The following is a 13,917-nucleotide window of genomic DNA, read 5'->3' on the forward strand; positions in this document are numbered from 1 at the left end:
GGGCGCTCTCAGGCCGAGATCTCCAGAGCTCTTCATATCCCCAGGACTTACTTTTTTGGACCCCTGACACATGATGACACACCGTCCTTCATCATCCTGGAGAGGTCGATTGGCATGACCCACCATTTGTAGCACATCATAGATGGGATAATCCACATAACTAACAGGATAAAAGGCAAGAAGGGAAATAAGACAGTGTGTAAATACAGATAATGTGAAAAAGAATACATCCTGATCATCTTCCCTTGAATGCTAAGTTGAGTTTAAAATGTTCCCATAGTAGGGTGAGAGTTACAGGTAAAACTTATTATTTATGAGTTTTATGTTTACAGTTTCTTTTATCTGCATGTTTATGTTAGCAATTTTCAACTTCAGGAAAAAAGGTTAAGGGCAAATTTCACATTTTCATGGCTTAGGGCCCCCAGTGAATTCAACCAAAGCTGCAAAAATTACCGCAAACCAGAAGTTACCAAACTCCCTTTAAAGTATTCCACAATCAGTCCAGATCTTTTGGAAAGTCATTTGTAAGGACTCACTAGACATCATCCTAGCATCCTTTATCCCTTGACCCTTTTTCATTCCAAGAACCATAAAACCCTAGAGCAATTCCCATCATCCATTATCTCCATTTCTGCCTGGGATGCTAGAGATCTTTGGAACAAGTTACAAAACTGTAATATTTAATCCACTTTATATGCAAATGAAAATGCCCTTAATGTGGGTTTAGCAATCTCATTCCTCCTGGTAACTATTATATATCCTTTGCCCTTAGAGTCTTACCCCTCACTCCCAAAGCAAGTAACCAAGTCTCCCATTTAACTCAAAAGATCTCAGGATCTTTGAAGTTCTTCTCCCCTCGTCTAAAAAGATAAGGCATTCTTACTCCTAGCTGAAGCTAATCCTTCCTCTACCCATGCTCTTAAATCCTACCACATTCTTAACTCCTCTGGGATCTTGGTTAAGTTATCATCCCTTTTTCTGTCTTGCACCATTTTATCAGTTGAATTGAAAAGTGATCCATTTTTAATTTCTCTTTCCCTGGATCCCTATTTTCCCTGGGTCTACAAATGTGTTCAGGTTTTCCCAATACTAAAGAAAAAAAAGTTACTCCCTCACATTTTCTATTCTATTTTTTTCTCTTTAAAAAAAAAGGCTTATATTATTTCTATACCCTCAGTATTTCTTTATATCTTGATCCCTTGTAATCTTGTCCACAATTTCTAATAATGCAACAGAGAAGTGACTATTATCTCAAAAGCAACCTTTAGGGTAAATAGAGACAATTAATCACTCTTGACTAAAATGAGTACCAAATGTGCTGCTTTTTTCACTTTATTAATTACATTTCCTCCATCTTTATGTATCCATAGATTTTGTATTCTCCTTGCTTTGCAGGGAGGTAAGTCCATGTATATGGAGAAGTGCTGTACTCACGCATGAATCTTGCCATTATAATACTGTGTGTCCATGATAATCACCAGATGGGCAGCCACATTCATGCCCCAGCACAGGCTTCGAGAGGCCACAACCACTTGGATAGCACCTGAGCAGTATAGGGAAGTAGAGAGATGAATCCAATGATTCCCTTGAGTCAGGACTTGTGACTTCCATGCTAGGTTATGACTGAGAATCTAGAGATGCCAAGGCAGACTTGCCACATACTACTCTTTGACAAAGTGACCACTGCTTCAGGGCAATGCGCCCAGCACCACAGAAATTTAAATCAAAGGTACCCTTGCCCTGCTTTGGTGGAAGGGAAGAGGGAAGGAAAGGAGGAAATCTCATAACTTAATAAGGGAGACAACAAGCAACAGATTCTAAAGACAAGAAAAAAGAAAAGTTAACAGATTGCTTCCTAAAATGCTCACAAAGACTGTTGTGAAGAAAAAATAATAAGCACTATAGATGGAGAAATAAGAAAAGAAAATGTTAAACCAAAGCCAGCAATGAAGCGACAAGTGAACAAAGACAAGGTTAAGGGGAGGCTGATGAAATCCCCAGATGGTTCCTGTGGTGGTTTCTTCCTGTTCAGTACCTGAGCTGAAGAGCTGCTCCACCAGGCGCCGCTCTGCAGGGCTGAGTCCCTCATGAAGGTAGCCTACGCCATTCAGCAGTGTCTCCTTGAGGGTGCTATCACTCAGCTTCTCCAGATACGGTATTAGATCCTTCTCTGTGCAATGCAAAAATCTGCCCATAGGAGCAATAGGAATAAAGCAAAGGATGTCATATGAAGTTTCACATTCTCTGCCTCTGGTGTTGGGTCAGTATACTTGCTGTTTTGTCCAGCACCATGAAAGGAATGCAAGGAGTGCCTACACCTCTACAAGGACCTACCTAGGGACATAAAACTCTCCTGGGAATTTGGAGTTCTGTATAACTTGACATCACTGCACCAAGATGGGAATGCAGAGCTGGCCTCAAGCAAGGTGGAAGTAGCAGCCTCTGCCCAGAAGAGCTCTGATAATTAAGAAGCTTACCTCTGCCGCTGAATGTCTGCTGCACAAGTGGTGAGGATGTCAATGGCAGTCAGACGAGTCTGCTTGCGTGATGGAACAAAAACAATGACGGGCTTCTTGGGCGAATGCTTTGTAATGGCGTGGTACACTGGCTTAGCCATAGACAGTAGGCGAGTCTGTGTGTGGCTAATGTTGAAACCCTAAGAACCAAAAGGAAAAGGGAAAAGATGGATGTCATAAAGTCTGTTGCTCCTTGGATATGTAAGGGCAGGTGGGAAAGATGGAAGTAGTTCTCACCTGAATATGCAGTTCTAAGGGGACAGGACGTACATTGGGGTGAAAATTAAAGGTGGAAGTGGCATTACAGCCTAACCAATGGGCAACATCCTTAGCATTAGAAAGGGAGGAACTAAGTGCCACGATGCGTATGGGTCGCTCTATCTGGGAGGAGATGTAACGCATACGAGAGCAGATCACTTCAAGAACAGGCTGTAAGAGAAATAAGGGAATTCAGGAAAGGCTTATCAACTTACTATCCTAATCAATCCTCCAGAAACCCAACTTTTCATTTCCAACAGCTTCAAATCCATCCATAATAGAAAAAAAATAACGGGCTTGAGAGTCACAAAAACCTAGATTTCAATCATTTACTAGTTATACAATCTGGAGCAAATTATAACCCGAGCCCCAGTTTTCCATCTGCAAAAGAAGTCTACCAGTACCTAAATGATACTAATCATAGGTCTGAACGAGTATGTAAAGTGCTTATATATTCACAAAGCTTGTAAGTAAATAGATGCTACAATTACTAGTAATCCTTTCTTCAAAGCTAAGAGTCTCATTTCTTCCACGATTTATCCCCAAAAAGCCATCATTTTTCACTAGGAAAATGTTCCAGGTCATCTTCCATGACCTCTACAAAAAGCATTTAGGTCCTCTCCTCTCCACTGAATTTTGAAGAAAGCAAATGGCAATTAACACTCTCCTAAGTGAGACAATCAGATGAGGAGTGGGTATCCCAAAACCAAAATATCCCAGTGAGATGTACCAGCCCTCATTTTTGTTACTAGACCGTGTACATACCCCATTCTCACCCCCAATGAGGTGGACCTCATCCACCACAAAGAGGTTGACATTCTGGACATTCTTGCGCTGCTTCCAGCGGCGAGAGAGGATGTCCCACTTTTCAGGAGTGCTGATAATGATATTGCCTTTGCCCAAAAGCTTCAGGTCTGTGCTAGTCTCTCCTGTCAGCAGTACTACCTTTTTGTTGAGTCGTTCCTGGAACTTCTCATACCAATCCATATATACCTGGTGGCAAAGAGCAGAAGAAATAAGCCTCTTTAAACCATCTCTTCAATCATTCTGAGAGAAAGTTCAAAAGACAAACAGGTTACAAGACTACCTTTTTAGCTACAGGTGCCTAAGTACTTTACAAACCTTCACCAACTCACTGAAGAATCCCTTCTCCCACAATGCACAAATGAAGAAAATGAAGCATAAAAGGAGGAAACTATCAGCTGATGGTTTCAGAAGTAGGGGAACCTTCATGTTGATTAACAAGGAAAAAACCCCAGAGTAACAGAAAGATTGGTTCTGGAGTCTGAAGACACGGTTTCAAACACAGCCTTGATACCCCATGAGCCAGTCACATCTGAGCATCTATCCAAAATGAGGCTAGGGGGCTGATCTCCAACGTCCTTCTCTGATCCGATGAATAGCTTTCGGGGAGGGTATGACTAGAGAAAAGTTGGCAATACTTTTACCTGTTCTGCTAGCGCCTCCATGGGGGTGATATAGACACAGCGACCTTCTGAGTTCTGCAAGAGCATCCTTAAAATGGCAAATTCAGCACAGATGGTCTTTCCACTGCCCGTAGGGGCCCCCACAAATACGTTGTCATCACTATTGTACACGGTATTAAACACTACAAGCCAAAAGAATGGCAATGTCAGGGTCAAGAGAGAAGGGAGGACCAGGCAGACTAGACCACGCAAGCTGTACAAAAATATGCCCCCATGAGACAAACTGTAGCTATGTCGTCACTAGTATTATAGCAGTTGTTTCATTCATTCAACAAGAAGTTACTAAGTTCTCACCGAACACACAAAACTAGGGGGAGCAAACTGCCAACACTGATAAGCTAGAAATTTCAGTGTCAGGTGGTAATGGTGTACTAACTTAAAAATAAAAAACTAATTTTATTTCATTCCACTTTTTTTTCTCATCTTTTACCCTTCTCTAGGCAGGTAGGGGATAAAGTGCACAGTGTTAGACTCAGAAAGACCTGAATTTGAATTATGCCTTAGACACTTCAGGTATGTTACACTGGGTAGGTCATAAGCCCTCTTTTTGGTACCTCAGTTTCCTCATTTGTAAAATGAGTATAATACTATTAGCAACTATTTCATAGAGCTGTTGTGAGGATCAAATGAGAAAACATGTGAAGTGCTTTGCAAACCTTAAAGAGCCACATAAATGCTAATTATTCTTTTTGCCGCTGCTGCTTTAATGAAAAAGAAAAAAAACTAAGATAACTATAGACATAGTGGATAAGAATGAGAAATAGCTTAAGATCCAAATACAGTTTCTATCATTTTAACAATGAACTCTGAAAGTAAAAAAAACCCCACAAACTATTTTCTATCCTAAATTTGACAGTCTTTAGCCCAAATTGAAAAGGGGACCATTGCTTAAAGTTGCATCCCTAGCTCTGGTCATTAGAGATATTTCTAAGTCCTTGGTCATTTATAATGGTTCTGGGGACTACTGGATAGGGAGGTAAGGAACCCTCAGTCAAGATAAACCATTCAAGCACCCTAGGCACATGGTCAAGCATTAATCTGATGAATATCACATATCTTTGGCATTAGCTATGAGAACCAAAGAAATAACAAAGCATTTGAAGCTGGATTCACTGTAATAAATACCAGAAAGCAACAAAAGTTTGATAGTTCTACCAGTTACTGAGATGGAAAAGTTTTTGAAACTAAGTTTTGATGTTGGATTCAAGTGCTGACAATAGTTAGCTTTCCCGAATAACAAGTCTTAAGAGAAATGTGTCTGCTATCTTTGACAAGGAATAGGTTTATATCTGAATTAATCTCAAGACAGGGTTCAAATGGGGAATTATTGTCTGGTGATTTGATACTCACCTTGAGTCTGGATGGGATTGAAGAATGGGAATTTATCCTGGTAGAGACTCTCAAAGGCACTGTTCCTCAGGGCAGACACGGGCAATGGCTGTAAGTCTAAAAGTTCTGTGGGAGGTGGGTACTTCTCAGGTAAGATTAAGTGACGGAAGGAGACAGGCAACTGGGTCTCACAAGCTACCATGTAAGAAATCAGGAGTTAGAATTCCTATCAATCTCTAAAACATACCCCTTCAAGACCAGTAGTTAGCAAAGTAAACTTCAGTTCTGTAATTCAGTACTATCACAATATGCAACACCACATCCTCCCCAGAACAGTAAAAAAAAAAAAAAACCCCTGTGAGATCAGTAGCCATAAGGGGACATATTCTTGTTAAAGGAGCTGGCTTTCAGGAGAAGGCAGTACTCACATAGCCAGCGGTCTGACACCACACGAATAAAGTATTGTGGAGGAAGTGGCTCAAATACAGGAACAAAGAATGTAATGAGATGCTCATCCTGTGCATACTTGGCCTTGAGCAGGAAATACTCATGGTGTAGGATCACTTCACTGTCGACATCTTCTACCAGAATCCAGAATGCCTCAGATGAACCATGAACCTTCAAACATGGGGGCACAGTCAGCACAAGGTAATCCCCTATACTCACTGGCTGGCATCACACCCAATCACCACTCCAGCAAACTGTTTATCTCCCTTTAGATTGTAAGTTCCCTGAGAGCAGATACTGCCTTGACCTTCGTTTGTATCCCCAATTGCTTAACATAGCACCTAGCACATAGTAGGCACTTAATAAATGTTTGCTGACCTGACCTAAAACTCTGCCATATGCCCTGCTACTGCCTGTGTATACACACATATGCACACGCACGCACGCACACACACACACTTTTTTCTGGCCTCCTGCACCATATATACTAATCAAATCAATAGTAACACTACTTATAGAAAGAGCATGGCAACTGACTGCTCTATGACTCCATTCATAAACCCTTCGACTCTCCAGATCAAAACTTGGTTCCCTGGTCCACACCTCTCTTCTCCAATGTAATACAAGCTCCAACCACAAGAGCTGGGATTGACTCACACTTGTAGCTACACGAGGCATCCGAAAAGTCCTGGTGCAATTCTAAGCTAATAGTAGCTGTACTAGAACTTTGGGGACACCCTATATGTCTAGACCCTAGCAAAGTGACTGGCATACAGTATGTATTTAACAAATGTTCTTGTATTCATTCAATCTCCTCATAATCACTCCGAGAACAATCACTCATAATAAAGTAAAACCTCACCTTCTCATCCCACTGGAAATCAGGGGTTATGGTCAACTCTACTTTCAGGGTAGAACGAGTGATGGGCTGCAAATGCACCGAGAGTTCCAATTTGGGGAACAAGTGGACATATTTGTGGATGGTCTTCCCCATCTTAGGCATGCGGATAAGTTCACCTAAAAAAAAGAAGGGGGGTGGCTAGGTGGCACAGTGAATAGAGCACCAGCCCTGGAGGCAGGAGGACCTGAGTTCAAATCCGGCCTCAGACACTTAACACAAAAACTAGCCATGTGACCTTGGGCAAGTCACTTAACCCCAACTGCCTTCCAAAAAGCAAAAAAAAAAATATAAAAAGGAGGAAGTGGCTCAGTGGTGAAAGACCTAGCCAACCTGATGCACTACATTATTAACAGTTTATGTGTTGGCTGGCAGGGTTCTTTTGATCACAACGCAAATGTGCACTTCAATAACTTAAAAACTCAAAGACAAAACCCTAGCAGTCAGGTGAGAAGTAGGTACTAGGGACAGAGTTAGGTCAGAGTATAAGTAATGAGATCTGAGTTAGGACAGACTTAGATATAAGAATGTATTTTCTATTTCAACTCATACTTAATGCCAAAGTGGCAAAAAAGTCCAGGATTTCACAAACCTATCTCATTGTGATTCAGATCATACAGTCGCTCAAATGGGAAGTTTTTCTTCTCAATCTTCTTTACCACCTCCTCAGGGAGCTTCCGAAACTGGCGCAGGGGACACATGGACTGCCACCTATCCAGGAAGGAAATGAAAGCCACTGGGTTACATTCTCAAAAGACAAGGCCAGATTACAGAAGACATACACAGAAATTAACAAAAAGATCTAAGCTATGACAAAAATACTTGCTACCCAATAGTCAATCCTAATTCCACAAGCTCCAATAAGCCCAGAGAAGCCAAAAATGGTGTAAACTACATTGCTTCATATCCATTCCAACCAACAGATACCAGACTCAGATTGAAATCCCAGCTGGTTCCTTCAGACTCTTTACTGCAACCATAATGACTAACTTTCCAGCCCGCCAGCTCCTTACATGCGTTTGTCAATCATCTTGCACAGATTCAGAGTCTTGTCTGTCAGCTGTGCCCAGCCTCGATTTAAGACGATTTCAAAGATTGCACGCATTAACCGACCAGCCGACTAGGAAAAGAAAATTATGGTTAGTTCTTACTAGTGTCAGACCTATTTGGCTGGCTTATGTGGGGATGAGCTCATCCTCTGATCCAAGCATCCTTATCCACTCACAAGAAAATCTCACTGCTCTCCTCTACCAGTGCTAGAAGACAGTTCTTATTCCTTTTCCATGCTTACCAAGGTGCTTATTGAGGAAGGACAGATCTCAGTGACAGCTGATCTGTAAAAACCTTAAGTAGCTTAATCTAAAGTTCACTACTCAATATAGCAAAGATGTCTCTTGCCAGCAGCCTGAGGCTGCTGAGTGACTTTAACGGATGGGAACAATAAAACTGGAGAGGCTTTTTGTCATCCTTTGATCATTAATAAATGCTGTAACACTAGCAAGAAGGAACTGCCCTTAACCCAAGAGGCAAAGTTATATGACTACTTCCCTGCCTTTCCCCACCACTACCATCCCCCCTCCAGAAGCCTCACCTTTTCATGATGTTCAGGGTCAATAAAGCATAAAAAACTAAGCTATCACAGCAACAATGAGCCACAATTAGGAAGTTCTGACAACCGCAAACCCCACCCCACCCCCAGACATAGGAAATCAGGTAATTAGAAACTATCTGACTCTACCTGTTACTATGAAATCACAACTGTGAACTCACCTGTGTAACATATACCATGTCTGCCATCAGTGCAAAACCCTCAAGTTTTAGCTGTGAAATAAAGGCCTGGAGAAGCACATTGATCTGTAAAAGGGAAAAAAGAAGAGGAAAGCAGTATAACCTATGTGGTCTGATGTACAGTCCTACTCTGGGCATCCTTCCCAATACAACATAGTAACGACTGCACAAAAGAGACAGGTAGAAGGCATTAGGTTAGAGTTCAGCAGGCCACCCAAACAGTTATCCTCATCCCTTGGATGGTTCCCTAGTTTCAGTGTTAAGAAGCTTACCTTTGCACTGGGTTCCTCGATGCTCTCTTTCACAGGAATAGGAACCCTCTCTAGCAGTTTCTGAAGTTCTAGCTTCTCTTCCTGTTATAGGCCAGAAAATGAATCAGAAAGAAAACCAATGTTCACAGAAAGTAATTCCCTAGGTCCCAATGCACAGAGCACCAAGTCCCAATCATCTTCAGACTGACTCTGAGACTCACCTCTCTCACAGTGATGTTTTTGAATTCTGAAGAGAGTGAGAACACTCTAAAGAGCTCAATTTCACTCAGAGTTGGCTTCAACAGCTGGTTATAGGTCTGTACTGTATCATTGGTGATGTAATAGTGACTGGCAATACGGCCAAGCTCTGTCACCTATTCGAAGGAAAGTTCAATTTAATGTTGGCAAACAGTTCAATTTTGTGGCAGGTTCATTTTGAGAGAGGGTCACAGGCACAGTGAGTTCACCCAGTGTACCTGAGCTAGTTCAATTAGGTGAATACATTTCTAGTGACTATAGTAAAAAGACAGACAAGCTCTCCATATCAACTCAACTTACAAAAGGAAAGATTTTCAGAAGTCATTACAATGAGATCAAGAGATTCTGAGTTCAATGAATCAACCACACTACTGAAATGCTCTTCTGTACTTTATCATACTTTCTATATTTTTGTACAGGAATTGGGTACAACCCAAGTTAAATTCCATGTTGAGTATAAAATTTCCCTGGGTCTGCTACCTCTCTCCAAGCCATTAGGTCTAAGAACCATCCTACTCACTTGGAAGTTGCCAGTCTTTTTATCATATTTGACCAAATTGTTCTTATCCAGCATGAGAGCTGCAGTGTGCACCAAATCTAGCCGGCGTTGATCCAGCAGGGGATCCCCTTTAAGGTCATCATGTGAAATGCCATAGAGGGTTGGGGAGCGGAGCATTCGGATGTATAAGTAGGCATAACCCAGCCAATTTACTGCATCCTGCAAACAAAAGAGCACTGATCTTAGGAAGAGAAGTAGTTGCCAATCCCCAAGATCTAGGTAATGAAGAGAATTAGTAGCCTCAAAATCTTCTAAAAGAGTACTTACAAAAAAAAAAGGCGTTAAGGAGAAAGCATCACTGGATGCTAAGTGATCAGTAGGATCAAGATTAAAGGTGCCAGTTCATTCTTCTGACCATTTCATTCTGAGTTCAGGATAGATATGAGAAAGTCAAATCCAGCAGGCAGAGCAACTCCTACCTTTGCATTCTGGACATTTCCCAGGACGATCTCAGCATTGAGCATGTCAGGCAGCTTTGATACCATCTGGCTCTCAATAGGTAGCTGCTGGTTGAGTAGGGACAAATAGTACTGCAGCTCCCCATGAGATGTAATGAGAATACCTTCTCCTTTTGTATCATACTGTGGTCGTCCAGCACGACCCAGCATCTAGACCAATCAGAAAAAGAAACTAAGTTGAAGATGGAAGAAAATTTGTTTGGTTACTTAAGGGTTTCAAAACTCTGAGCTTTTTTTTGCCTTTTGGAGGGCAATTGGGGTTAAGTAACTTGCCCAAGGTTACATGGCTAGTTTTTTTTTTTTTTGCGTGTGTGTTAAGTGTCTGAGACCAGAACTGAACTCAGGTCTTCCCAATTCCAGGGCCAGCGCTTTACTCACTGCACCCCTTAGCCGCCCCCAAAACTCTGGGCTTTTACTATCCTGGCATCCTAACACCCTTGCACAAAATACTTTTTTTCTAGTAAGTACTCCTAAGTTAAAGGCTCAGTACCTGAAGAATGTCTAGTGCTCCTAATTCTGTCCAGCGCCCCTTCTCTGGGCTATACACTTGTGTGCCTTTAATGATTACTGTATGTGCAGGGAGGTTTACACCCCAAGCCAGAGTTGCTGTAGAGACAAGAACCTAGAGGGGGAAGAAAAGGTTGTAAAGATAATCAAAGGCTATTCTGTTAGTAACAAGCAGCAACACCAGATAGTAAGCAGCCCTGACTTCTCTAGATATATGATTTCATCAAGTTACATAGTAGGGTCATATTTACATAGTGCTTTTAAGGTTTACAAAGCACTTCTTCCACAACATTCCTATGAGATAATACAAGTATTATTACCATTTTACTAATGAGAAAATTGAGGCCCAAAGAAGTTAAGCAACTTGCCTATGATCACCCAGATATTAAGTGGTAGAATAGAGCTTTGTATTTGGATATGGCAGGCCAGGTTCTAAAATGTGCCTGGATGATAATGCCAGAGAAAAGTATGAAGAAGTATCTTTTCTGGTCTCTCACATACCCTATAATGTCTAGGTAAAGAATAGCTTCTGGAACCAGAGCAATCACACCTCTAGTTAAAATAAGACTGTGAGATACTTTAAAAAAGTGACTTTAACACCAACTTTCCCCACCTTAACAGGACAGGGCCTTACAAAGTAACTTGTTAGGTCACCACTAAGGTACATAAGTCAGTCGTATTTCCCTCACCTGAATGTGTTTGTCAGCAAAAAGATCTTCCACAAGTGTTCGGTCAACTCTGGTCATACCAGCATGATGAATGGCAAAGCCATAAGGCAAGAGGTCCTTCAATTCCAAATTCTGTGGCACAAAAAAGACACTTAGTAGATAAGCCCCATCTTCTCTTTTGGTTCGATTTAAAATCATAACTCTACCATGTCACCAAATTATCTTTGCAACCTCCAAACACACACTACAGAGATGAAGGCAAATTGACTACTGAGTTTTCACGATCCCATCTACACACTAACTCCACATTTGGAAAGAATACTACTCAGGTCAAGGTCCCAAGCACAAGTGAGGCAGGGTCACCACTTCAACAGTTTCTTAGGGCACAACATGGAATAGCTGCTGACATTGCTGTCATTCAGACATGCCTCTCTGAAGCCAGGCTCGCCTACAAGCTACGAGTGGAGCCTGTCTTCCCTTTCTCACCTTGCACTGCTCAGCTTCTGTCCGAAGAACCTCGGTGGAGGCAGAGCCCTCTCGAAGGAACAGGCCCAGTGTATCCTTCTCTAGACACATATCCCGAATGGCCCTGGCTGTCTTCCCTGTCTCCTTTCGAGAGTGGACAAATACCAGCACCTACAAAGAAATTACATAAATTCAACGTGAAGAAATGCAGGGCCAAGGGCCACCTTTACCACCTCCAGAAAACTTACTGAAAAACACAGTAAGCACAGAGCACCCAACACAAGGACAAGAAATCAAAACTTTCTGAGAGGGAAAATCTAAGGAAAAGCAATTAATCTTGGCTGTATGAGAACAACTAGTAAATGTCTGTTCCCTGATTTGAACTCAGGTCTTCCTGAGTCTAGACTTTGCATTCTATCTACTATATCTCAACTGCCTTTTACTATTCTGGCATCTCACCAGATGAATTCAATTGAAATTCAATTGCCCCTATAATGTGGCAGAGTCAGAAAAATAGAACTTAAGAAGATTTAATGCATCTTAGTCCTCTACAATTATTAACAGGTCTGCAGAAAACCCAAAAGGACTTGTGCCACAGGCTTAAGATACCTAAAATCAAACTAAGGAACATGAGGAAACTGACCTGGTTTTTCCCAGCATGCTCCATGATCTTCTCATAAACTATCTCATTCATGATCTGGAAACGCTTGATTGCCTTCTTCTCTGTGATCCCGACATACGTCTGTTCAAGAGGCACTGGACGGAAGCTTAAAAACAAGAGTATAGACAGTATTTCAAATAAAGGTCTTATATCTCAAATATATAGAAAACGCTGTCAAATTTGTAAGTCTATGAGTCATTCTCTAACTGATAAATGGTCTAAGAGTATCAACAGGTAATTTTTCTATGAAGAAATCAAAACTACAGAAAAGACACATGAAAAAATGCTCTAAATGGTTTTTTATTTTTTGCCTTTTTGGAGGGCAATTGGGGTTAAGTAACTTGCCCAAGGTTACACGGCTAGTTTTTTTGTGTGGGTGTTAAGTGTCTAAGGCCAGAACGGAACTCAGGTCCTCCTGACTCTGGGGCCGGCGCTTTACTCACGGCACCACCTAGCCACCCCCAATGCTCTAAATCATTAATGATTAGAGAAATACAAATTAAAACAACTTTGGGATATCTTCTCATACCTATCAGATTGGCTAAAAGATAGAATGGGAAAATAATATATGTTGGAAAGGATATGGAAAAATTTGATCACTAGTTGTGGTACATGTTTGTGATAGAATATTACTGTGCTTTGAAAAATTATGAACTGGTTGATTTTAGAAAGACAATGAAATGAACAGAACCAAGAGAATGTTGTATACAGTAATGGCAATATTGTTCATAGAATAATTGTGAATGACCAAGTTAATATGACTATCATAAATACTCAAATCAACTTCAAAGGACCCGTGGAGGAAAATGCTATCCACCTCCAGAAAAAGAACTGTAAACAGAAATATGCATAGTATGGCTTTATACATACACATACACACATCTGTGCCAGACGGTGGCATTCTCTAGTGTAGGGTGGGAAGGGAGGAACTTAAAATGTAACCCAAAAAAAGCAATAGTAATATAAGCAATTTTTTGTGTGTGGAATGGGTTGAAGGGAAATGAAGGCAATCTCACCAGAAACAAAAGGTTTACATGATCTAGAGGACAATGGGAGGGGAAAGCTAGGTCTGATGTTCAGAAGAACTCTCAACAATTTTCCTCTGGAGGAAGTGGCTTTCTTTACTCTGCAGCTCTCTAAGCAAAGGATGGAAGGCCACTTGTCAAGAGAAGATGAAGAAGAGATCCTGGTTCAGGGATGGCAAAGGATTCGCTTCCAATTCAGACACCCTCATTTTCTGGGTGGAATGGGGAGAAGGGAAAGTGAAGTTTTTTCCCTCATTCTCAGAAAACAAATGTAAAACTCCATTTCCCAAAATGCCTTTCATATGTACTCCACAACTCCCCTCCTCCTTGTTTCTTGTTTCC

At 41.3% G+C, this 13,917-nt stretch overlaps 1 protein-coding gene across 1 annotated transcript in view; it reads right to left on the minus strand.

Annotated features, from left to right (window-relative positions):
* SNRNP200 (small nuclear ribonucleoprotein U5 subunit 200) overlaps window positions 1-13,917 on the minus strand; it is a 38,702-nt gene that overhangs the window by 8,231 nt on the left and 16,554 nt on the right. Inside the window, exons 16-36 of the mRNA XM_069075611.1 lie at window positions 12,533-12,656; window positions 11,911-12,060; window positions 11,446-11,556; window positions 10,740-10,871; window positions 10,211-10,399; window positions 9,753-9,950; window positions 9,196-9,348; window positions 8,996-9,076; window positions 8,706-8,789; window positions 7,949-8,055; window positions 7,528-7,646; window positions 6,900-7,054; window positions 6,019-6,208; window positions 5,612-5,785; window positions 4,223-4,383; window positions 3,540-3,767; window positions 2,754-2,945; window positions 2,478-2,656; window positions 2,036-2,187; window positions 1,435-1,543; window positions 52-160 (exon numbers count right to left, since the gene is read on the minus strand). Of these exons, the coding sequence (XP_068931712.1) occupies window positions 52-160; window positions 1,435-1,543; window positions 2,036-2,187; window positions 2,478-2,656; window positions 2,754-2,945; window positions 3,540-3,767; window positions 4,223-4,383; window positions 5,612-5,785; window positions 6,019-6,208; window positions 6,900-7,054; window positions 7,528-7,646; window positions 7,949-8,055; window positions 8,706-8,789; window positions 8,996-9,076; window positions 9,196-9,348; window positions 9,753-9,950; window positions 10,211-10,399; window positions 10,740-10,871; window positions 11,446-11,556; window positions 11,911-12,060; window positions 12,533-12,656 (3,097 nt within the window). The remainder of the gene's footprint in view (window positions 1-51; window positions 161-1,434; window positions 1,544-2,035; window positions 2,188-2,477; window positions 2,657-2,753; window positions 2,946-3,539; window positions 3,768-4,222; window positions 4,384-5,611; window positions 5,786-6,018; window positions 6,209-6,899; window positions 7,055-7,527; window positions 7,647-7,948; window positions 8,056-8,705; window positions 8,790-8,995; window positions 9,077-9,195; window positions 9,349-9,752; window positions 9,951-10,210; window positions 10,400-10,739; window positions 10,872-11,445; window positions 11,557-11,910; window positions 12,061-12,532; window positions 12,657-13,917) is intronic.

This window comes from Petaurus breviceps, unplaced genomic scaffold, assembly GCF_028583685.1.
Source record: "Petaurus breviceps papuanus isolate PSGF00001 unplaced genomic scaffold, PetGlider_PUasm1.0 90919, whole genome shotgun sequence".
NCBI classification, from domain to species: Eukaryota; Metazoa; Chordata; class Mammalia; order Diprotodontia; family Petauridae; genus Petaurus; species Petaurus breviceps.